This window comes from Eretmochelys imbricata, chromosome 1 (assembly GCF_965152235.1).
Source record: "Eretmochelys imbricata isolate rEreImb1 chromosome 1, rEreImb1.hap1, whole genome shotgun sequence".
In the NCBI taxonomy this organism is placed as follows: domain Eukaryota; kingdom Metazoa; phylum Chordata; order Testudines; family Cheloniidae; genus Eretmochelys; species Eretmochelys imbricata.
In genome coordinates, this window is record NC_135572.1 from 12,776,840 (window position 1) to 12,800,935 (window position 24,096).

The window sequence follows — 24,096 nt, forward strand, 5'->3', positions numbered from 1 at the left end:
GTCCCCATAGCAACGGGGACGCTCCCGAGGGCTCGCGCACATCGGGCCACGCAAAAAACTACGTATCCCGGGGCGCCCCGGGGCGCGCGCTTCCGGCCACGTGCCCCAAGCGGCGGAAGCGGTAATATTCTGTCGAGGTGGACGCGCTAGAAATCCCGTCAGCCCCCGCGCGGCTGCCCTGCGCAGCCAATCGCCGGCGCACAGCTCGCCCCGAGCCGCGGGGTGGAGGGAGGAGAGAAGATGGCGGCGAAGGGCGGCAAGAACGGGCTGCTGGAGAAGGTAGCGGGCTGGGGGAGGGGACGGCGGGCTCGGGGCGCCCCGCGGCTGGGGCCTCGGGCTCAGGCGCTGCAGCCCGGGGCTAGGCCCCTCCCCTCGGGGGGCACCTGGGACTGATGCCTGCCCCCGTTTCCCCAGAGCCGCCTCCTCTTCCCCTCCCCCCCGGCATCCCCCCTCCCACTGGGTGCGGGCTGCTCCCTTCCCCACCAGAGCCGCCTCCTCTCCCCCTCCCCCCCCCGGGTATCCCCCCCCACTGGGTGCAGGCCCCTCCCCTTGGGGGGCCTCTGTGGGCATGGGCGGGGGCACCCGGGCCTGATCCCTGCCCCACCTTCCCCAGAGCCGCCTTCTCTTCCCTTCCCCCCCCCCCCCCCGGGCATCCCTCTCACTGGGTGCGGGCTGCTCCCTGTCCCACCAGAGCCGCCTCCTCTCCCCCTCCCCCCCAGCATCCCCCTCTCTGGGTGCAGGCTGCTCCCTGTCTCTCCCTTCCCCCTCCCCCGGCCAGCCATCTCCTGTGCACCCCCAGGGGTCACCCTCACTGGGCACAGGCTGATCCTGGCACACACACTCCCTTTTGAACCCTGAGGTGGGGGCCCTGGCCCCTTAGAGCATTATCTCCAGAAGACCTGGTACAGGGGCACAGGCATCCATCTGGGGCTGGTCCTGTGACTCTCAGCACAGGAGTCCTGGCACCCATGCCCCCCCCCCCCGCCCCAAGAGCATCCCTCACACCCTTTATCTGAGTGTCGAGAGACCTCTACATGGCTCCCTCCCCATGAGTATTGAAGCAGGGCTTTTGAGCCCATATGTGCTCCCCTTTCCCCACCCTGAATGTAGGAGGGGGACTCTTTGGTTCCATAAGGCTTCCTCACCTATGTACATTGAAATGGTGCTCTTAGCATGTATGTGCTATGTGTGAGCATTGAAACAGGGCTCTTGGCGCAAGCAAGCCCTCTTCTGCCAACATCCCATTTTGCAATTAACATGCTCCTCTCCAGGCACTCCTTAGTACCCAACCCTGCTTCATGGAGCATTTTGCTATTGGAATTTACTCAGCACAGAGGTGTGGTTCTGTAAATGCACATTTGAAATAATGGACAGCTGTAACTGGTCCCTCTGCTTTGTTCCTTTTCAATGTTGTCTGTTTGCCTGGCATGTGCAGCATATGATAGGAAGTAAAATGCAGAAGTAACGAAACAAAGGAAACTAAGGCCAGGTCTACACTAAGAGCATATTGCTGGTACAGCTACACAAGATCAGCAAAGCACTCCTAGTATGACTTCAGCTTATGTCAGTATTCCTTATTCCAAATGCTCACCACCACTACCTTACTCTGAGCAAAATAAGCTCTACTGGCAAAAGTGTGAGTTTTGCTGGTATAAGCTGTGTCCACATGAGGGGCTTTTACTGGCGTAGTTTTGTCAATTAGAGATTGTACCTCATTGTACTCCTGACAGACATAGCTATACTGGGAAAAGTTTGTAGTGTAGATCTGGCCTAATCCCTATGGTTATTAATATGAAGTGAGTTTGGTAATCTCAGCCCAGTTTTGAAGGGCCAGGTGTTTGCATCTTTATTTCTCCCTTTCTCTGCACCAGCCTTGACTTTGGCCTGGAATGGGACAATCGAGTTTGATATCAAAATATACTGTAGGCAATAGGTTTTTAGAGCTGCAGTCATCTCTTAAAAACACTTGCGTTAACTGTTGCTATAAACGATGGGTTTTTTTAAAAATTAAATACTTCCAGGTTTCTTGCTGCAAGCAAATGTGTTTAATTTTCGGATTTCAAATGGTAGCAGTTTGTGGTTTTAGTGTGATGCCTTCTGGAAGTATCCTCGTTATTTTCAATATGCTTGGTAAGCCTTCAATTGTGGTTATGTAAAGTGCAACCAAAGCAAATGTGTGCTGGGGAATATAAATATCTTTATCTTCTGAAATGGCGGCTGTCCAGTTGGTGCAGAAACTGAGTCATTCAGTAACAGTGCATTGAATCTGTTGGAAACCCTAACTATAATCTGATGTATTCTTCTCAGGATTTCTTTTTGCATGCATGCACACACTCTTACTTGAGAGCTGTTCTTTCTCACTCATGTTGATTCTTGGATGCTTTGGATGGCTTTGATGAAACCTGGTGATCTCAGGGAGCAGAGCAGTTCGGGCACATGTTGGTGAAGTGATATCTGGAGAACTGCTGGTGTCTGAATAGCTTTGGTTACAAGGGTTTGTGTTCAGCTTTACAGAAGAGCTAAGACTAAGGCCAGGAGGTATGCCATGGCAAGGGACAAATATTTAGCACACTTCTCGTGTTTTATAAATATACTGTCAGGTAGAACTTTTCTGGGTACTATGCATACTGACTACTCCATACTGTCTTGCTCCATTAGTAGGGCTTGCAGTTCATCTTTGACCATAAGCTAGATCAGGTGCAGCTCTTTTGATTTTGATAGCCACAACCTGACAGACTGTCTTTCTAGTTGAGTTGAAATAGATTTATTACAACCATAGTCTACATAGGCTGCTGACTTGTTCCTCTTGGCTACTTAACCTCATGTGGAGGAGAGGGTGCCAACCATCCTTAAACATGCAGATGTTCGCTCCATCCTCAAGGTCTGAAACCCCCTCTTTTGGTGTTGTAGTGTAAGATGGGAATCAATTAGTAGTGATGACAGGGATTTGACTTGTACTGTCTTTTGAGGGCTGATCTGAGCTCCCTTGTTGCTCCACGTAGTAGAGGCCCATTGGTGAAATTACTTGCAAATATAAGATAGAGTATCATTTATGCCCCTTGCTTATTGAGGAGACTTGCTTCCAGGCAGTGAGGTGGTTTAAGAACTCAGGTGTCACTTTCACTCAGTCCTTGTCATACAAGGCTGTGGGTTGGATGTAGTATACGAGTGCGTTTTTACTGGAGCAACTTGTGCAGACTATATCCTTGCTTATCCTCGGATGACCTTGCAAGACATCTGCTTATTTATGTCTACAGCACCCTAACATGTGCTGTGTGCCTTCTAGAAATATGTGAAAAGACAAGTTCACGCTCCTAAAAATGCCACAGTCTAATCAAATGAGAATAACAGGGTGAAAGGGGTGAGGAAGCACCAAGGTAAAGATCATGCAATGACTTGTGAACATGTTGAATTCCTTCCATAATGGGGTGGGGGGGTTGGGTTTGGAGGGGTGGGGAGGGTTGGTGTGTGTTAACTTGCTGAGATGCAGGAGTGAGCTTTAAGGAAGTATTAACATGGTGGTAGCTTAACAAATGAGTCTTGGCGTTATCGTAAGCACATGGTTACTGGGAGGGGTAGAAGCCTATAAGTACAGTAGAACCTCAGAGTTACGAACACTAGAGTTATGAAATGACCAGTAAACCATACACCTCATTTGGCACCAGAAGTATGCAATCAGGCAGCAGTAGAGACCAAAAAAGAACGCAAGTACAGTACAGTGTTAAATGTACACTACTAAAAAATAAAGGGAAAGCAGCATTTTTCTTCTTCATAGTAAAGTTTCATAGCTGTGTTAAGTCAATGTTCAGTTGTGAACTTTAGAAAGAATAATCATAAAGTTTTATTCAGAGTTACGAACAGCCTCCATTCCCAAGGTGTTTGTAACTCTGAGATTCTACTGTACTTAACCTCTAGAAGAGATTATTACCTGTCAGCAGGGCTTCTCCTTTGCTGCTGCATCCTGAACAAGCTGCTGTGCATTTTCTAGGGTTGGCATGAGGGTAGCTACACTGAGGCAAAAAAAGGAAGATGGGACAAATCCTAACACTGGGTTGAGGCAAAATTCGTTAATGTGAGGCACTCAGTTACTAAAGCAGTGAGCATTATTGACCAACATGTCAATAAACAAACTTTTTTAATACAATCACTTTCATCTCCATATTTATCATCTATCCCTAATTGCCTATAATGGACACCTTTGAATTCTTACACATTTCTCATTTTATGAGAGGGATTCTTTTATTATAACACAGACATTTTATTCAGTGGCTCAAATGTTCAGAGATCACTTTTAACATAAGTTAGTATTAAATGTTTAATCATGGAACAACTTCCCTTTAAATATTTTTGGATTCCAAGTCACTTTTTCCCTTCATTTCCTATTTTAGGAACAAGCCCAATAATACAGTAATGACTTTATGGAGAGAACTAGTTATTGTCGCTTCAGAAATGCGAAGCAATTCGGTAGCTAACATGTGTGTTCTGGTAATTTAATAAAGGGCACACAGATATAATTGAGAATTTCTTTGATTTTTCACAGTTCATCTCAAATGGGCAGGTCAGTTCCAAAAAAGAGACTTTTAAATGGCTTGTTGAACTTACCTGTTATATCAGTAAGTCCAGATCAAATTTGTTCAATTTCACAAGTAAAAAGCTAGTTTTTCTAAAAAGAAAAGGAGTACTTGTGGCACCTTAGAGACTAATCAATTTATTTGAGCATAAGCTTTCGTGAGCTACAGCTCACTTCAGCTCACGAAAGCTTATGCTCAAATAAATTGGTTAGTCTCTAAGGTGCCACAAGTACTCCTTTTCTTTTTGCGAATACAGACTAACACGGCTGTTACTCTGAAACCTAGTTTTTCTATCAGCCCTGAAAATCCAGCCTCTCCTTGTACTTCATCACCAGTAACGAAGATTCTACAGGTCAAATGACACTTTTGCTTCTTTGTAACACTGTTGGTTTCATTGGGTTCTACCAGTGTAATAGAGGACAGAACATGGTCCTGCAATTGACAGTTCAGAGTTCTAGTCTGTACATCAGCAACAGAATAGGATCAAGCTATTCTATGTGGACTCTGACTCAACAGTAGTAACTTGTTTTTGACACTTGAGTGACACACACAGCAGATCTGTAGCATAAGAAGCTGCCATTTTTACGTCATTTCTTTTTGGAACAGTAATATGTGTTAAGGCTCTAGTAATCAAAATACAATCACCTGTAGGCAATTATTTTCCCATAAAACTCCCTCTTCCCCCCCCCCCCCCATCTTCCCCTCCACCTCCCACCCCAGTTGAGAAATGGAGCCTAGATATTTTGGTGAAGGATGCCTAGGAAATGCTCGTGTGCAGTCATGACATTTGAATTATTTTCTTCAGCTTCCCTTTGGTTTCTCTTTCTGCCAACAGATAAGGAGGGACTGAGGGACTCAGAGGTGGTGTTGGGATGTAAAGCTTACTTGACCTTTGGGTACCAGTCTAGTTATTAGAAAGAAACTCAGAAATCCTTCCCCCTCAACCTTTTTCACTTTCCCTTCTCTCCCCCCACCCCCTGACTCCAAACACACATGTTCAACTAAACCCCTGTGGGTGATCTAATGTGGAGGGTGGAAAAAAATCTAAAAATCATTGACTTGTATGCCGTTATAATCTGTGGGAAAGGGTTTTCTCAGCTATGATTCATTCCATACTAACCTTAGTATTGCTGTAAAAATCGGGGTCCAGTGATCTTCCATAAATATCTTCTATTTTAAACTTACACAAAAACAAGGGCTATATTAACTACTGGCAAAGGGCCTGTTACTATTCTGCCTTGTAAAATCAGCTTCTGCACTTGCACACGTGCTGAAGTTTCCTAGGCATTCAGCAATTCGTGCCTGTGTGTCTCAGAGCAGAATTGTGTGATTATTTTTCAGCGCCTATAGAAGTAAATCAGGGCAAACATCTTATTTTAAAATAGTTTATTTTAACCAGAGAGAGAAGTGTGCTCTTCTGGCACTAAGTCAGTAAGTCATCTTGTCAACTTCACCTAGGAGAACTAATGCAAGTTCAGAATATCTCCTACCAGGATCTAACGTGTGGTTCAAGTTCTACTGAAATATCGGGCCATTTAAACTACACACAGCTCAAAGCAGTACTGCAAAGTCCTGCCAAATGAATTTAAGACAGATATTGCTATGAGTTTTATGGACTTTAGGGCGGGAGTTAACTCTTGTATTACACATGTGAAGTTATACTTGGTCCATCATAAGCAGTAGGGTCGCATCTCTGGGCGACAACTTGTGGAAAATTTGAATGTAATAATAATACCCAACTCGTACATATCACTTTTTATCAGTAGATCTCAAAGCGCTTTACGAAGGAGTTCAGAGTCGTCATCCCCATTTTACATATGGGGAAACTGAGGCACAGAGAGGCTAAGTAACTTGCCTAAGGCCACTCAGCACACAAGTGGCAGAGCTGAGAATAGCACCCAGGTCTCCAGAGTTCCAGTCCAGTGCTCTTTCCACTAGCTCACACTGCCAAGTGGCTAGATGGCCAGTGTATAGCTGGGTTAAAAGAGTGGGGATTATTTTTGTTCTTGTTTTCTTTAAAAATCTCTCATTCATCTAGGACAGGGGTTCTAAAACTTCATTGCACCGCGACCTGCTCCTGACAACAAAAATTACTATACAACCCCAGGAGGCGGGACCGAAGTCTGAGCCCAGCCAAGCCCCACTGCCCTGGGTTGGGGGTGGGAGGGCAAAGCCAGAGGGCTTCAGACCCGGGTGGGGGGGCCTGTAACCTGAGAGAGAGAGAGAGAAAGACAGTTTTCATGGCAAATGTAAGTACTTTGGAAGATTTGATGGAAAAGAATTAACAAATCATCCAGCATCATTAACATTCCTATCACTGGCAGTGGCATCTGTTGGCAAAGGCAAGCACAGAACTGAAATTACAATCACTCCATTTTAAATTGTCACTTTACGAGATCATTTCTACAGCACTGCTTATAAGACTCATCAGATTAAACCTTTTCAAAACTTGGTATATCATGGCCACAACAATAAAATCTACTAAACCTGAGGTTTGCTTTGAAAAAAGCATGGTTGGAAGGTCTAACGTCATGCTGAATTGCGGTACAAACCACTTACAGTACTGCAGCACAATTGTGTAATAGGTACTAGATTTCGTTAATCTTTGGGCAGTTGTTCATATACAAATGATACTTGCTATGGAGCACCTCCTTTGAGTGTGGTTTTGTGTTACCATTTGCTCTTCTCTTCCTATTGAGTATGGAAACACGTGTTTTACAAATAAAATGTTTACTCATGCCAAGTTCTTGGAAGTGACTTGATTTCTCAATTTGCATTGCAGTGGAGGATTGATGACAAACCAGTAAAAATTGACAAGTGGGATGGATCAGCTGTGAAAAATTCTTTGGATGATTCTGCCAAAAAGGTATATTCTGACTGACTGACCTATGCTAGCCTCCTGATGGGCCTTTTGAAATCACTGCCATGGGAGCCAAAAAGGTACTTAAGTGCCTACATTTCATTTTTAGGCACTACTGTGAGGCACAAAACTCCCACTCGGCTGCTGCCTAACCCAGTAGGTGCTTAAACTCACTTGGCATCTAAGTATTTTCCTCTGGGCGTGCTCGTTGCAGCTTCACTCTAGACACCTGGGTGCCTGTTTCCTTCCTGAACATAAGCACTACTGCGTCATGATAGGTATTTGGAGGCTTATCTACTACCTCAGCCCCAGAGCGATTCACAAACCAGGAAAGACAGGTGTTTGGTCCCCTAAGTCATGTGCGCGGGCCCAATCCAGTTGGCACCCTCTGAGCACACCTTCCGGATCAAACTCACCCAAGGGGCCCACACAGAACAGCTAGGGGCGGGAAAGACCTCCCTTCTAACCTTTAGCCTTGTGTTCAAGAAGGACAAGTGCAGAGTCCTGCACTTAGGACGGAAGAATCCCATGCACTGTTACAGACTAGGGACCGAATGGCTCGGCAGCAGTTCTGCAGAAAAGGACCTAGGGGTTACAGAGGACGAGAAGCTGGATATGAGTCAACAGTGTGCCCCTGTTGCCAAGAAGGCTAACGGCATTTTAGGCTGTATAAGTAGGAGCTTTGCCAGCAGTTCGAGGGACGTGATCATTCTCCTCTATTCAGCATTGGTGAGGCCTCATCTGGAGTACTGTGTCCAGTTTTGGGCCCCATACTACAAGAAGGATGTGGAAAAATTGGAAAGAGTCCAATGGAGGGCAACAAAAATGATTAGGGGGCCAGAGCACATGATTTATGAGGAGAGGCTGAGGGAACTGGGATTATTTAGTCTGCAGAAGAGAAGAATGAGGGGGGATTTGATAGCTGCTTTCAACTACAAAAGAATGGCCATACTGGGTGAGACCAAAGGTCCATCCAGCCCGGTATCCTGTCTACAGACAGTGGCCAATGCCAGGTGCCCCAGAGGGAGTGAACCTAACAGGTAAGATCAAGTGATCTCTCTCCTGCCATCCATCTCCACCCTCTGACAAACAGAGGCTAGGGACACCATTCCTTACCCATCTTGGCTAATAGCCATTAATGGACTTAACCTCCATGAATTTATCCAGTTCTCTCTTAAACCCTGTTATAGTCCTAGCCTTCGCAACCTCCTCAGGCAAGGAGTTCCACAGGTTGACACTGCAGTGTGTGAAGAAGAACTTCCTTTTATTTGTTTTAAACCTACTGCCCATTAATTTCATTTGGTGGCCCCTAGTTCTTATATTATGGGAACAACTAAATAACTTTTCCTTATTCACTTTCTCCACCACTCATGATTTTATATACCTCTATCATATCCCCTCTTTGTCTCCTCTTTTCCAAGCTGAAAAGTTGTGTCTTTGTTCTCTCCTCATATGAGACCTGTTCCAAACCCCTAATCATTTTCGTTGCCCTTTTCTGAACCTTTTCTAATGCCAGTATATCTTTTTGAAGATGAGTGCACTACATCTATACCCAGTATTCACCTGAAAGGGGGTTCCAAAGAGGATGGATCTAGTCTGTTCTCAGTGGCACCAGATGGCAGAACGAGGAGTAATGGTCTCAAGTTGCAGTGGGGGAGGTTTAGGTTGGATATTAGGAAAAACTTTTTCAGTAGGAGGGTGGTGAAGCACTGGAATGGGTTACCTAGGGAGGTGGTGGAATCTCCTTCCTTTGAGGTTTTTACGGTCAGGCTTGCCAAAGCCCTGGCTGGGATGATTTAGTTGGGGGATTGATCCTGCTTTGAGCAGGGGGTTGGGCTAGATGACCTCCTGAGGTCCCTTCGAACCCTGATTTTCTATGATAGGGTACACACCCAGGATGTGGGGGACCCCTAGTTCAAGTCCCCTATTCCCCCCCTTCCCCTCCCAGCAGGAGAAGGGATTTGAACAGGGAGCAACCACCTCTCAGGTGAGTGCCCTAGCTACCAGGCTATGGGATATTCTGTTGTGATTTCCTCAATGTCTCCTTCTGAAGCTGTTCCACTTGAATTCAGCAATGGAATACTTCAGTACTAATTGGGCCAGTGACCAAATTAGAATGCCTGTGTAGCCTAGTAGTTATGGCACTCAACAGAGAGGTGGCAGATCAGAAGGAGGAATGACGTGATCCAGGAGTCTCTATCCTGCGGGAGTACCCTAGCCACTAGGCTAATGAGTTGTATGGGAGGTCCTCGCCCTCCCCTCGGCCATTTTGTTTTAGGCTCTGCACACAATTTAGGCCTATCGTCTCCTGGTTCATGAATCACAAGCAGAGCTGGGCGCCTCCCTGGAGCCCAGACTTAGGCGCCTGTGTCTGTGAGAGGGGCAGGGCTTAGCACACCCCCCCCCCCACCCCACCCCGGTCAGCATCTCCCATAGGCTGATTTAGGTGGCTCCGCACCTAGCAGGCTGGCTTTGGTGGAGTGCTTTCTTAGGCGCCTGTCTCTCCCTGTTCATCGTATAGGGAACCTAGGTGCCTAACCCGGTTTGGGGGAGGGGAAAGGGGGGGTGTTGCACTGTTGCTTCTGTGATTTTTCTAGGTGCCCTCAGTGTTGCAACACTTGAGTCCCTTCACGGATTCCACGTTGGAGCCTCGCTCTGTACAGAACTCTCATGAAAGCCAGTGACAGATCTGCGTGCAGACATTTCCAGGATCAGACTCCTATTGAGTGTCTCCTCCTAGAGCTGTGAACGACTCAGAAATCACTTGCTTTCTTAGATGTTTCCAACTCAATTACCATGTCATTTTCCATTAATAAAATTGGCTAGTTAGCCTTAAAATGGCTTTTACTCGTGTTAGGAAAAGTTTAAAGAACTTATGTACATTTAAAGACTATTTAAATTAGATACAAAATATATCTAAAGTTGCAGCACTCTCACCACATTTATTGCTGTTTCTGTGATGCTCCTGGAGTTGAATTGGTTTTCCCCTTTCGGATGCTTTAATTAAAATCATCTGGATTATGCAGTTAAAATTAGTACATCTATAGAGAATTAATTTAACTCTTCTTTGGAAGCCATCTGTAAAAGTAGCCAAGTATACAATAAACTGGGCTCTTTGCTTTCCCATCAGGTTCTCCTGGAAAAGTACAAGTATGTGGAGAATTTCTGTTTGATTGATGGTCGCCTCATCATCTGCACAGTCTCCTGTCTCTTTGCCGTCGTGGCTTTGATTTGGGATTATCTGCATCCCTTTCCTGAATCTAAACCTGTTCTCGCTTTCTGCGTGGTATCATATCCTTTCCTGTGTGCTGCAGGTTTAAGGTGTCTGTTTGTCTTTCCCCAACAAGTAAAAAAAAATTTAAAAAATCCATAATTGTCTTTCCCCCTTTTAGAAGACATAGAAGTAAAACTGGTAGGTCCTGTCTGAATTTCACAGGCAGTGGGGCTTGCCAGGTTTCTATTTTAGTATTTTATTTTAACATCCAAGTCCTCTTCCACATTATTTTAGTGAAAGAAACTTGTATTTCTGCAAAGGCACTCCTATAGCACCAGCTGCTTCCTGTGATACTACAGATCAGGTGCTGGGAGTGAAATGGCAAGCAAGAGCAATTGTCTGAGGCTGCCATCAAGGAATAACAGGTACATAAAAATTGGGAAGAGGACAGCAGTATAAATGTAAGTTACATTTAGAGAACAGTTAGTAAATGTGAAGTATTGAGTAACTTTTATCATTCAGGTTTTTTTCAGCAATGTTCTCTGCCATTCTGAATACTGACTTTGTTTCTGCTGTTTGGCTATAGGAGTTAGTCTCCTGAGTTGTCTGCACTAACCATGTCCAGAGTGATGGCTAAAGGGTGCAACATTTCTCTGTATATACAGCAATCTCTCTGAATTGTGCAGATAGTCTCAGGGGGGCAGTGTGAGCTGGTAAATTGAGCACAAAGCTGAGAGTCAGGAGCTTTGGGCTTCTAACCCCTACTATTCCACTGACCTGCTGTGTGACCCTAGACACACGGATTATTTCCACTGCTTATTCTACCTCAGGCTTTCATGAGGCCTCCTTTAGATGAAGCCAGTGAAATTTCAGTCAAGTAACTGAAAACACCATTTATTCTTTTCTATTCACGCTTAATTGTCTTTTGATTTTTCTGTCTGACTCCTTGGTAAGTCTCGTTCAAGAGTGGTTCTGATAAACTTTTGCCCACCATTCATGTCACTTCAGGCATTGATCTGTGGTCTTGTGGTAGTGGGAAGATTTCTAAGAGCTAGAGATTGACACATTATATTTGCATTTAACTTGTTCATACTAATAAAAATGTCAACCAAAAACCAAGCTCTAAATGATCTTGTCAGAAGCAATTAAATCCCCAGCCGCTGTGTGGAGGTGAATCATTTACTTGTATGCATTCCATTGTTCACATGTCCTACTTGTTACTGTTGCATGGCTCTCGTATTCCCTTAATTTCTTTAACTTTCCCGAACTTATTTTGTGATGATGGGAATCCTGACCATCTATACCTCATACAAGGAGAAGAGCATTTTCCTGGTAGCACATCGAAAAGATCCTGCAGGGATGGACCCTGATGACATCTGGCAACTTTCCTCCAGTCTAAAAAGGTATTTTTGCTTCTAGAACCACATTTACCAAAGGACCATAATGACAGAACATCCACGCCCTGCTGAGGCCTGGGATTTGCCTACTTACTAGTTACTGTGGGGCAGGAATGTCATTTCCGCTTCCTGTTAGTTCTGTCATCTTTCTCTGTACAGATTTACTCAGAGCAGCACAGGAGCCAAATGGCTGGTGTCTGTGTTTATTTGCAGCACTGTGGCATAAGCCTTATACAAAGGGTTCTATATTACATCTGTGTCATGTACTGCATTGCCTCCCAGTTGGCTTCTGGGCAATATTCAAAGTGTTGGTTCTATCAAAAGCCCTGAATGACCTGAGACCCGCTTCCTTAGAGCCTGTCTTTCTTCCTGTGCTCTGTTGCCGTTAATACCCACGTGGAATCACCCCACATATTTTTTGCTCTCTGTATCAGGGTTTCTCAACCCGTTGGTAGAGCCCTATAGCGGGCATGGTATTGCCACCCTTACTTCTGCACTGCTGCTGACCGCAGCGCTACCTTCAGAGCTGGATGCCTGGCCAGCAGTCGCCACTGTTCAGCCGCCCAGCTCTGAAGGCCAGATTTGAGTCAGTGGCCCTGCAACCCCAAGAACCAGGTCACAACTCCACGCAAACAAATTTGGTCCAGTCATGGGGGTGGGGCCAAACCTGAGTGGTGCTGCAACCCTGGAGGTTGCAATGCCCAAAGCGGAGAGCCACGCCCAGCCAGCCTCACAGCACTGGATTTGCCACTGTGGGGTGAGTGCTGGGCAGGACCCAACTGAAACCACCCCAGGGCCTCCACCTCCAGACTATTTACTGGGTCGCAACAGGCCATAAACATTTGCAAATGGGTCCTGAGCCCAAAAAGGTTGAGAACCAGGATCTCTATATTGCACCCTTTTTGCGTCCGTATTTGTCAGGTGTTACATCCCCTTTTAGTCATTACTTAGCCAAGTTAAGTCTCTCTTCTCTTTAAGTCAACTCCTTCTGTCCTTTCGTCGCTTAGGCCTGATCCTTCAGCCCTTAGAAAAGTAGACCCATTAACTCTATTTGCATGAATGCAGATTGCAGTATTGGACATTTAGTTGCTTTTATTTGAGCTCCTATCATGATTTCTAGTTTTGAGATGGCTAAAATTTTTATGCAGTATTCAATTTTCTGTCCCCTATTATAACTAATATATATAACTTGATGCCACAAGATATTGGAGTCCCCAGAGTTTAGCATGATTCAAAAAAGAAACTTTTTAAATGGGGAGAGTGTTAGCTTAGATAGGTTAAAAGAATAAGGGTTACAAACCCTCATGCTTCCGGCATAAACCAATCACTGACTGATGGGTTAGGAAGGAATCCTGTATCTTTAAAACATCTGGTACTGGTTGCTGTAAGATATGACACCAGAAGAGATGGGACACACATCTCTCCCTATATGAATAGCTGGTTGCCTCCCTGTTTGTGATTTAATTGTGCTTTCTATTCCTGGCCTGTAAAATATATTTTAATTAAAGTGTAAAACAGTCAGACTTTTGGAGACACAAGCATTTTATTAACTGAAACAATGAAAGCAGAGCAGGAAGGAAGTAGGTGGGGGAGGGAGCGGAAGCAATGTTAGTTCGCTTTTAAGAGCAGAGGAATTGCTTACATGGAATTGGTTCATGTCATTTAAAACAGGGAGGCATTACCCCAAAGTGTGGCTTCTAAAATGTGGCCCAATTAACCTCATCTTTGACTTAAAAACAGTTTTCCTTAAAAGATCATATAGATACATATTAACACACACACGGTGGAAATCTTCCATGGCTGTTGAACTGATCTCACGGCATGGAAACTGTCATTTTCAGGAAGTCAGGTCCACTGTGACACGGAGAGATTGATCTTTACTGACGTGTGAAGAAAGCACTTCATTTTGTCTGTTTGCAGACTCAGGAATGGATGGGCCTTTCTGCCTAGGTTTTTATTATCGCTATGTCATTTGAGCACCTTAACAGAAAAAGAAATGAGGTTAGTGCTAGTCGCTTGGGGAGACGAGAATCACTCCTGCAAATCCAGGACTCCTCTGTCTGAAGGAAACAAAAAACAAGATAATTTCAAGCAAAACTGCCTCTTAAATGCATATTGATGCTTACCAAAAAGCAGGGTTACAATTCATGAGCTTGCCCATTAACATCTACATCAGTTTCACCCTGTTAGAATTAAAATAGCAGTAAGGTCAGAGCAATCAACAGCCATGGAGAAGTTTGAATTTTACTAGTTATTTTAACTCTAATGTTAATTTAAGAAAGTGCTAACCCCAAAAAGAGCAGTAAAAAAATCCTTTAATATCGAGTTATTTACTGATGCTGCATGTTGCAGCATCTTTGTGCATAGACGGTGGAGCATTGCATGCTGGGACCTGGGCCGTACACCTGTGGAGAAGATGCGGGATTGCTGCAGCATGTGCCACTTGTTCAAATTCGGGGTGTTCTTTTGGCTACTAGGCTCTCAGCCCAATGTAGCCACACAGCTGTGCCAAATCTGAGTAGCCCCCTCTCTAAACTGTGACTCACGTTCTCTTTCTGTGTCCCTTCAAGGTTTGATGACAAATACACCCTGAAATTGACTTTCATCAGCGGGAAAACCAAACAGCCGAGAGAAGCAGAGTTCACCAAATCTATTGCTAAATTCTTTGATAACAATGGAACATTAGTCATGGAGGCCTACGAACCGGAAATCTCCAAGCTTCATGACAGTTTGGCCACGGAAAGAAAAACAAAATAATGATTCCAAGGGCCATCTTCCTGCGTGGATCATGCTAAATTAATACTAATAAATAAAGTGAAATAGCAAAGAATGTTACTTGCCTCTGTTTTTGTCCTGAAATCCTATTTAATTCTGGATAAAGCAGGATTTTTAAACTTGGATCCGAAATCTTGAAGCTAATGCAGTCAGATTAAAGCTACAGACGGTCTTGACCTGTGTGGTTGCAGTGTTTAACCTGCCTTTCAGGTTGCTCTGTCACTTTTGAGATGATGATGGATGACATTTGACCTATCAAAGACCTTTAGGAGGGAGGTTTTTGCTCAATGCTGTATTGACTTCCTCCTTTTTACCTGGCAGTGCTTTATAGTATGTAGCTCTGTGCCATGCAGTGTTTGGGGGATTTTAGCATTCACATTTTGCTGACTTCATTTTATCTTTTTCTTAGTGAATCTTTATGTTAGGAATTCAGGACAAAACCTTCATGTAAAACAACTCTGTCCATTCACAAACAAGTGTTTTCTTTATTTTTATATTTATCTGATTGGGGAGTGGGTGGGTGGGATCGATTTTTATATCAAATCCTTTTATCTGTTGGAAGAGAAAAATATCGAGACTGCAAATATGCTACTTCTGTATGTTAGAGCACGAAATTTATTGACAAGGTGAAAAAAGCAATGGCATTTTTAGAGCTGTAAATGTCCTTCATGTTTGTCCAACTGGCATATTTCGTATTGAGATTCTGTTCAGTTGTGTCCCTGATATAAACTGTCATTTTTCTAAATGATTTTTTTTTCAATAAAAGGAAAGAACAGATGTGAAAACGGTGTTGCGGTCTTCATGGGGGAGAGATTACCGGAGCCCAGTTGTCTTAAAATCACATTCCTGTCTAGAAAACCATGGTACCCACTACCACATTACATACATACCTGAGACCACTAACACTGAAGAGTTAGACCCAGATCCCCAAAGGAATTTATGTGCTTATAGCCCTTCCTTTGCCATTTTGTGTGGAGTTAAGTGCACCACTGCTGTTCTTGCGAGAAACTGCTTAGGCACCTGCATCCAGAAGAGGGGTTTCCATCTGTGAATCACAAGCACAGCTAGGTACCTCCATCCATCTCGGACATAGGTTCCTAACTCTTGAGAGGGGTGAGACTTAGGACACACCCCTCTCATCAGTGTCCACTATTGGTTAGTTTAGAAGACAACCCACCTAGGGTGCTGGCTTTTGTGGGTCTCATTCTCAGGGCTGAAACTCTCCCCATGCATAGCCTAGGCATCCAAGCCAAGGTCTGGGGATGTCCCAGTCCCTTTGTGGATCTGGGCCTTTGACTCCCTTCAGTTTGTGCATTTGACAGCACTTTCTCGGGAGTCCATTTCACTGTTTCTTGGAGACTTCAAGGGAGAAACTGCCCAACTGAAAAAAAAAAATTCAATTTCAAAACAATTAAGTTGTCACCCTTTAAAGAACAGCAATGGGCCAAGACAGCCCATCTTGTCTTTCAAAACGAGTTGTCCTCGCTGTGATGTCATTTGGTTGGAAGGAACTTCGCTTTCTTCATGTTAAAAAGTGAGATTACATGACCTGTTTGTATTGTGCTTATTTGCATTGCCTCCAGGGTCCCAGTCAAGGATCAGGAGTGCACAGTGGTAGACACTGTACAAAAAACAGCAAAAATTTACAAATTTTGTCACCGTCTTTGTTGAATAATACATAAAAGGGGAAGCAATGGAATGTGCTGGAAGTAGTGGAGAACAGCTTGTTCCTGTTCTGGGGAGTGAAGAGAGGTTAGCAGTGCAGGGGGCTGCTATGGGGACCAGTGTCATGAAGGGAGGAATTTTCACAAGCACTGGGCCTTGGCTAAAGTAATGGCAGCCTCCTTCAATGAGAGCTGTGATTGGCCAAGCCTGAGTGCTCTTGAAACCTCCCACCCTGACTTCTTATTTTTTTGAGGGGAGGAAGTAGATGAGAAGCAGCTGTGTTTGCTCAGGGTGCTCTCTGAATTGAATGAGAATTGGAGGATGGTGAGGAACTCCTGAGAGCAGCCATTCCCACACCCACTGTGCCCTCTTGCCAGGTGCAGCTCAGCTAGAGGAAGAGCATGAACGTGACAACATTCGTCTAAATGCCTTGTACGTTGGAGGGCTCTGTGTCTCCGGAACCTCTCAGGAAACCACATCCATCTGTTTTGGACAGAATAATGAAGTTGAGAAATCAACTCATACAGCCTAGCCTCCAGCTGTAGGTCTGTTTACTGCAGCTGGTTCCTTCCAGAAAGGGTTTTACAGGGATAGGAATTACCGGAGAGGGATATAAAGTCAAACTTCAGACCTTGTTATGGGGCTCCCTGTCTAAGCGCGGTCCCTGGAAACCAAGCACATAGTGACAAATGCTCTTCCCCTACCCCTCCTGCTGTTGGGTCCCAGTGACCTTGCTCCATTCATGCTTAGCATGGTTGCAATTCACTCACCACTGACTCAGTTTACCATCATTGTGATAGCCCCTGCCAAGCCAGCATTAGCCTGGCAGTGCCACACTGTTCTCTGCAGGTCATCAGCCGCCTAGGCTTGTCAATCACCTAAGGAAGTAGCAGGCTAATGAGCATATGTCTACACTGCAGAGAAAACCCTGGGGCTCTGAGTCTCCAAGCCCAGGTCAACTGACTCAGGGTCACGGGGCTTTAGCTGCAGGTCTAAAAATAGCAGTGTAGACATTCCCGCTCGGGCTGGAGCCCAGGCTCTGAAACTCAACAAGGTGGGAGGTCAAACTTCTAAGGAGGAGTACAAAAAAGCAGCACAGAAAGGCTAAGGCACAAAATGAGTTACACCTAGCACGGGATGTAAAAGGCAATAAGAAGAGGTTCTTTAAATACATTAGGAGAAAGATAGATAGGCCTTCTACTTAAGGGAGGAGGACAGCTAATAACTGATGACATCAAGAAGGCTGAGGTGTTTAATGCCTATTTTGCTTCAGTCTTCACTAAAAAGGTTAATGATGACCAGATACTCAACACAATTCATATTAACAACCAGGGGGAAAGGAAGGCAAGTCAAAATAGGAAAAGAACAGGTTAAAGACTATTTAGATAACTTGGATGTATTCAAGTTGGCACGGCCTGATAAAATTCATGCTAGAGTTAAGGAACTTAAGGAACTAGCTGAAGCAATCTGAGAGCCATTAGCAATTATCTTTGAGAACTCCTGGAAGACGGGAGAGATCCTAGAAGAATGGAGAAGGGCAAATATAGTACTTAGCTTTAAAAAGGGGAACAAGAAGGCCCTGGGGAATTATAGACAGTCAGCCTAACTTCAATTCCTGGAAAGATACAGGAGCAAATTACTAAACAATCAGTTTGTAAGCACCTAGAGGATAACAGGGTGAATAGCCAGCATGGATTTGTCAAGAGCAGATCAGACCAAACCAGCCTAATTTCTTTCTTTGACAGGGTTACTGTCCAGTGGATGGGAGGAAGCAATAGATGTGATATACCTTGGTTTTAGTAAGGCTTTTGACACAATGCTGCATGATATTCTCGTAAGCAAAGTAGGGAAATGTGGTCTAGAGGAAATTACTATAAGGTAGGGACACTACTCAAAGAGTAGTTATCAATGGTTTGCTGTCAGTTTGGGAGGGTGTATCTAGTGGGTTCCCACAGGGGTCAGTCCTGGATCCGGTACTATTCAATATTTTCATTAATGTCTTGCATAATGGATTTATGGGCAGCATGTGAGCCCCCCCTTTGGGGACGCTAGCCATGCAACTCCGTCCCTTCTGCCCAAGCCCGCCCTACTGCCTGCTGGAGCCCCAAGGGCCCCCACACACCCAATGAGGCCCACCCCCTCCCCACATCCAAAGGAGCCCCAGCCGAGCAGCCCCGGGCCGCCAGCTGGCCTCAACGCTGGCCCCAGCACCCGGCTGCCACCCTATCATTGGGTTGCGCACTGGCCCCAGAACTGGGTCACCGGCCAGCCCCAGTCACCTGCTGGCCTCTGGCTGGAGCTAAGCTGCTGCCGGCTTGGAGGAGAGGGTGTAGGGTGCACAGGGCCGTGGCTTGGCTTGGCCTATTCTACCTGTCGCCCATGAATGGAACAGAGAATGTGCTTATAAAATTTTCAGATGACACCATGCTGGGAGGGTGTTGCAAGCACTTTGGAGGGCACATTTAAAATTCAAAATGTCTTTGACAAATTGAAGAATTGGTCTGAATTCAGCCAGTTGCAATTCAATAAAGAAAAGTGCAAAGTACTTCACTTAGGAAGGAAAAAGCAAATGCCCAGCTACAAAGTTGGAAATAACGGTCTTGGTGCAGGACTGCTGAAAAGGATGTGGGGGTTATAGTGGACCATAAACTGAAATGAGTTGTCCATGTGATGCAGCTGCAAAAAGGCTGATCTGATTCTGGGGTGTTTTAACAGGAGTGTTGTATGTAAGACACAGGAGGTAATTGTCCTGTTCTACTTGACACTGGTGAGGCCCCAGCTGGACTACTGTGTCCAGTTCTGGGCACCACAATTTAGGAAGCTGTGGACAAATTGGAAAGAGTCCAGAGGAGAGCAACAAAAATGTTAAAAGCCTTAGAAACCCTGATCTGTGACGAAAGGTTGAAAAAACAAGGTATGTTTAGTCTTCAAAAAAGAAGACTGAGGGGGACCCGATAACGGTCTTCCAATACTTTGAGGGCTTTTATAAAAAGGACAGTGATCACATTGTTCTCCATGTCCACTGAAGGTAGGACAATTAACAGGCTTAATCTGCAGCAAGGAAGATTTTAAATGAGATGTTAGGAAAAACTTCCTATCTATAAGGATAGTTGAGCTCTGGAATAGGCTTCCAAAGCAGGGCATGGAGTCCCCATCATTGGAAGCTTTTAAAAACCAGTTGGACAAACACCTGTCAGGGATGGTCTAGGTTTACTTGGTCCTGTATAGCACAGGTGACTGGACTTGACAACTTCTCGAGGTCTCTTCCAGGCCTACATTTCTATGATTCTATGAAATCCCAAAGGGACATGGTCTTCTTGCAGACCAACCTCTTAGATAGGTCCTTAAGGTGGTCTGGCTGGATATTCAGTTTATGTGCCCCACTGGCAATCTTATTGTGCCATCGCAGCTTTTGGTGCCCACATGATGGCTGGCTGGGTAGCGGCATTCCTGGGCACAGGCACGTAGAATTTTCTGATTTTCATGACAATATGTCTGTACCGAGACAGCCTCCAAAACTGAACCAGTGCAGGTGGGAGGCAGCTGCTGGGTTCGGCTTCAGGCATCCCATTTCTGGTCTTATCCTGCCACTTAATATGGAGCAACTGAGAAAGGCTCCAAAACACAAATCCAATGTTCTTCAGCCTTCCTCAGCACCCATGTTTCACTGCCCTGCAATAGAGTTGCTATGACCATGTTTCCATCGATCCACAGCTCCGTGGCAAGTCTGATGCCATGCCCGCAATGTGGCAACTGCTGCTGCTATGCAAGCGCCCACATCTTTTGAGCATCCTCCAGCGCTGTAACACTGCCCAAGTATTCGACCCTTGCCACCTGCTCGATGTCCCATCTGGACAGATTAATAGGGAGCTGTTTGTAATGTGGGGCTGGAGATGGCTTGGTGGTAAGAGCCAGAGACTTAGTTTTATCCAGATTAATAACCTTTCCATCGAGGCAGGTTCTGTATGAGCTTCTGGCCCTCGGTTAGGCATGTTGTGAATAGGAGAAGCCCTGAACTGTCACTGCCCATTCCTAGTTCTGTGGATAAACCAGGGCTCCTACCCGGAGTCAGGCCCTGAATTAGGGTTGCCAGTTTTGGTTGGATGTATTCCTGGAGATTTCATCACATGATATAATCTTTTATTAAAGATTAATCTTTAATTCCTGGAGACTCCAGGCCAATCCTGGAGGCTTGGCAACCTGAATTCATGCAAGCCTCTTTAAAAAGGGTGAAAAGCAGCCAAAGCAGCCAGAGGACAGCTGGGCTGTGTTACAGAAGGAATCATAGAAGATTAGGGTTGGAAGAGACCTCAGGAGGTCATCTAGTCCAACCCCCTGCTCAAAGCAGGACCAACATCAACTAAATCATCCCAGCCAGGGCTTTGTCAAGCCGGGACTTAAAAACCTCTAAGGATGGAGAGTCCACCATCTCCCTAGGGAACCCATTCCAGTGCTTCACCACCCTCCCAGTGAAATAGTGTTTCCTAATATCCAACCTAGACCTCCCCCACTGCAGCTTGAGACCATTGCTCCTTGTCCTGTCATCTGCCACCACTGAGAACAGCCGAGCTCCATCCTCTTTGGAACCCCCCTTCAGGTAGTTGAAGGCTACTATCAAATCCCCCCTCACTCTTCTCTTCTGCACACTAAACAATCCCAGTTCCCTCAGCCTCTCCTCATAAGTCATGTGCCCCAGCCCCCTAATCATTTTCATTGCCCTCCGCTGGACTCTCTCCAATTTTTCCACATCCTTTCTGTAGTCCCAAAACTGGACGCAGTACTCCAGATGTGGCCTCACCAGTGCCGAATAGAGGGGAAAAACAGTTACTCACCTTCTTGTAAGTGTTGTTCTTCAAGATGTGTTGCTCATATCCATTCCAATCAGGTGTGTGTGCACCATGTGCACAGCTGTCGGAGAGTTTTTCTCCTAGCAGCACCCGTCAGGTTGGCTGCGGAGCCCCCTGGAGTGGCGCCTCCACGGCACTCAATATATGACCCTGATGACCCGGCCCCTCCTTGGTTCCTTCTTGTGGTTACTCCAACAGAGGGCAAGGCGGGTGGGTTTGGAATGGACATGAGCAACACATCTCGAAGAACAAGTTATTTGAGGTGAGTAACCGTTTTTCTTCTTCGAGTGATTGCTCATATCAATTCTAATTAGGTGACTCCCGAGCCTTACCTAGGTGGTGGGGTGGAGTTATGGAATTCCTGATTGGCGCACCGCTCTGTCAAAAGCTGCATCATCTCTGGCTTGCTGGACGATGGCATAATGAGAGGTGAACAAATACACTGAGGACCAACTCACTGCCCTGCAGATTTCTTGGTTCGGGACCTGGGCCAGGAATGCCACCGATGAGGCCTGTGCCCTTAATGGAGTGTGTTGTAACTGCCGGGACTGGTGTCTTGGCCAGCTCATAGCACATGCAGATGTAGGACGTGATCCAGGACAATATTCTTTGAGATGAGACCGGGAGTCCTTTCATGCGGTCAGCCACCGCTATGAACAACCGGTTTGATTTCCTGAATGGCTTAGTGCATTCAAAATAGAAGGATAATGCTAGCTGAACATCCAAGGAGTGCAACCCCTGCTCACGGATACCGGCATTCGACTTTGGATAAAAGACAGACAGGAATATGTCTTGGCTGGTATGGAAATGAGAGACCACCTTAGGCAGGAAAGCAGGGTGAGGTCTGAGCTGCACCATGTCTTTGTGGAAAACTGTATGAGGTGGGTCGGAGGTAAGAGCCTTTAACTCAGACACTCTTCTTGCCGATGTGATGGCAATTAGGAAGGATACCTTCCATGAGAGGTAGAGAAGGGAGCAAGTCATCAGCGGTTCGAATGGGGGCCCCATTAACTTGGAGAAGACCAAATTAAGGTCCCATGCAGGGACAGGCTGTCTAATCTGAGGATGTAGCCATTCCAGACCCTTGAGGAACTGTCCCACTATGGGGCTGGCGAAGACAGAGTGCCCAGTGATTCTGGGGTGGAAAGCTGAGATAGCCACTCGGTGTACCTTTATGGATACTGCCAGGCTTTGCTGTTTCAGGTGCAGAAGGTACTCCAGAATAAGAGGTAACAGTGCCTGAAGTGGGGGTGTATGACGCTGGTCCCACCAGCAAGTGAACCTCTTCCACTTTGCCAGATATGTGGCCCTCCTGGAGGGCTTTCTGCTGCTGAGTAAGACCTCCCTTACCTGTTGTGAGCACAGAAGTTCATGAGTTTCAGCCATGAAGCTTCCAGGCCGTGAGATGGAGGGGCCGTAGGTCTGGGCGATGAAGCTGACCGTCGTCCTGAGTGGTAACGTCGGGGAGGAGCGGCAACATGACCATGGCATCAACCGACAGATCCAGAAGCTTGGTGTACCAGTGTTGTCAAGGCCATACTGGTACCCCCAGAATTATTTCTGCCCCGTCTCTGCAGACCTTGAGCAGGACCTTGTGCACGAGAGGGATCGGGGGAAAGGCACAGAGGAGACAGCCTCCCTAGGGTAGCGGGAATGTGTCCGCGATTGAGCCCAGGCTGCTTTTCTGGAAGGAGAAGAATGTTGGACACTTCCTGTTGCTCCGAGCGGCGAACAGGTCGACCTGGGGAAACCCCCACCTCTGGAAAATGGAGTGAATGACGTCCGGCCAGATGGACCACTTGTGGCTGTGAAAGGACCTGCTGAGGTGGTCCGCCAGTACGTTCTGGACTCCTGGCAGATATGATGCTTCCAGGTGAATGGAGTGGACTATACAGAATTCCCACAGTCTGAGGGCCTCCTGACAGAGGGACAAGGACCGGGTTCCACCCTGCTTGTTGATGTAAAACATTGCAGTGGTGTTGTCCGTCGTGACTGCCACATACTGGCCTTGCAGTTGAGGCTGAAAGGCCAGGCATGCAAGATGCACAGCTCTCAGCTCCTTGATATTGATATGGAGAGAGAGCTTGTCCTGTGACCACAGGTCCTGCAATCGGAGATCTCCCAGATGTGCGCCCCAACCTAGAGCTGACGCGTCTGTCACCAGAGACAAGGAGACTTGAGGGCTGCTGAAGGGGACTCCCCCGCAGACCATCGGAGCATTGAGCCACCACTGGAGTGACTCTAGGTCCTTCTGTGGTACCGTGACCACTAAGCCCAGGCTGTTGCACCCCAGGCAGCATGTCGAAGCAAGTCATGTCTGTAGATGCCTGAGCCTCAGCCTAGCATGCCGGACCACATACGTGCAGGTGGCCATGTGACCGAGCAGACTGAGGCAATTCCTCGCTGTAATAGTCGGGTACTCGTTCATGCATCGAATCACGCATGACATGGCTTGGAATTGGGACTCTGGCAGACATGCTCTTGCCTGGACCGAGTCCAACACTGCCCTGATAAACGCTATTCTGTGGGTCGGTGACAAGGTTGACATGTTCACGTTGAGGAGGAGACCGAGTCTCTCAAACGTGGATGTGACCAGACTGACCTGCGACTCCACCTGCTCCCTGGTGCGCCCCCTGAGTAGCCAGTCATCTAGGTAAGGGTATACCTGCACCTGCCTCCTTCGGAGGAAGGCTGCTACCACTGACATGCACTTGGCGAACACTCATGGGGCTGTCAACAGGCCGCAGGGAAGAGCCATGAACTGATA

General features: G+C 46.3%; 1 protein-coding gene across 1 annotated transcript; it reads left to right on the forward strand.

The window, feature by feature from the left end:
- The first annotated feature begins 151 nt into the window (after window positions 1–151).
- Window positions 152–15,602, forward strand: SPCS2 (signal peptidase complex subunit 2). The gene is made up of 5 exons (XM_077835906.1): window positions 152–279; window positions 7,354–7,437; window positions 10,562–10,721; window positions 11,913–12,048; window positions 14,613–15,602. Exons 1-5 carry the CDS (start codon window positions 241–243, stop codon window positions 14,797–14,799), a joined length of 606 nt encoding a protein of 201 aa, XP_077692032.1. The 5' UTR covers window positions 152–240; the 3' UTR covers window positions 14,800–15,602.
- Window positions 15,603–24,096: the final 8,494 nt, after the last annotated feature.

Bases quoted from the DNA above. Each gene is read 5' to 3' on its own strand.
- SPCS2 (XM_077835906.1), top strand. From the start codon at position 241: ATGGCGGCGAAGGGCGGCAAGAACGGGCTGCTGGAGAAG. The intron at 7,438-10,561 runs GTATATTCTGAC...CTTTCCCATCAG, and splicing joins TGGATGATTCTGCCAAAAAG to GTTCTCCTGGAAAAGTACAA. The intron at 10,722-11,912 runs CATATCCTTTCC...AACTTTCCCGAA, and splicing joins TCTCGCTTTCTGCGTGGTAT to CTTATTTTGTGATGATGGGA.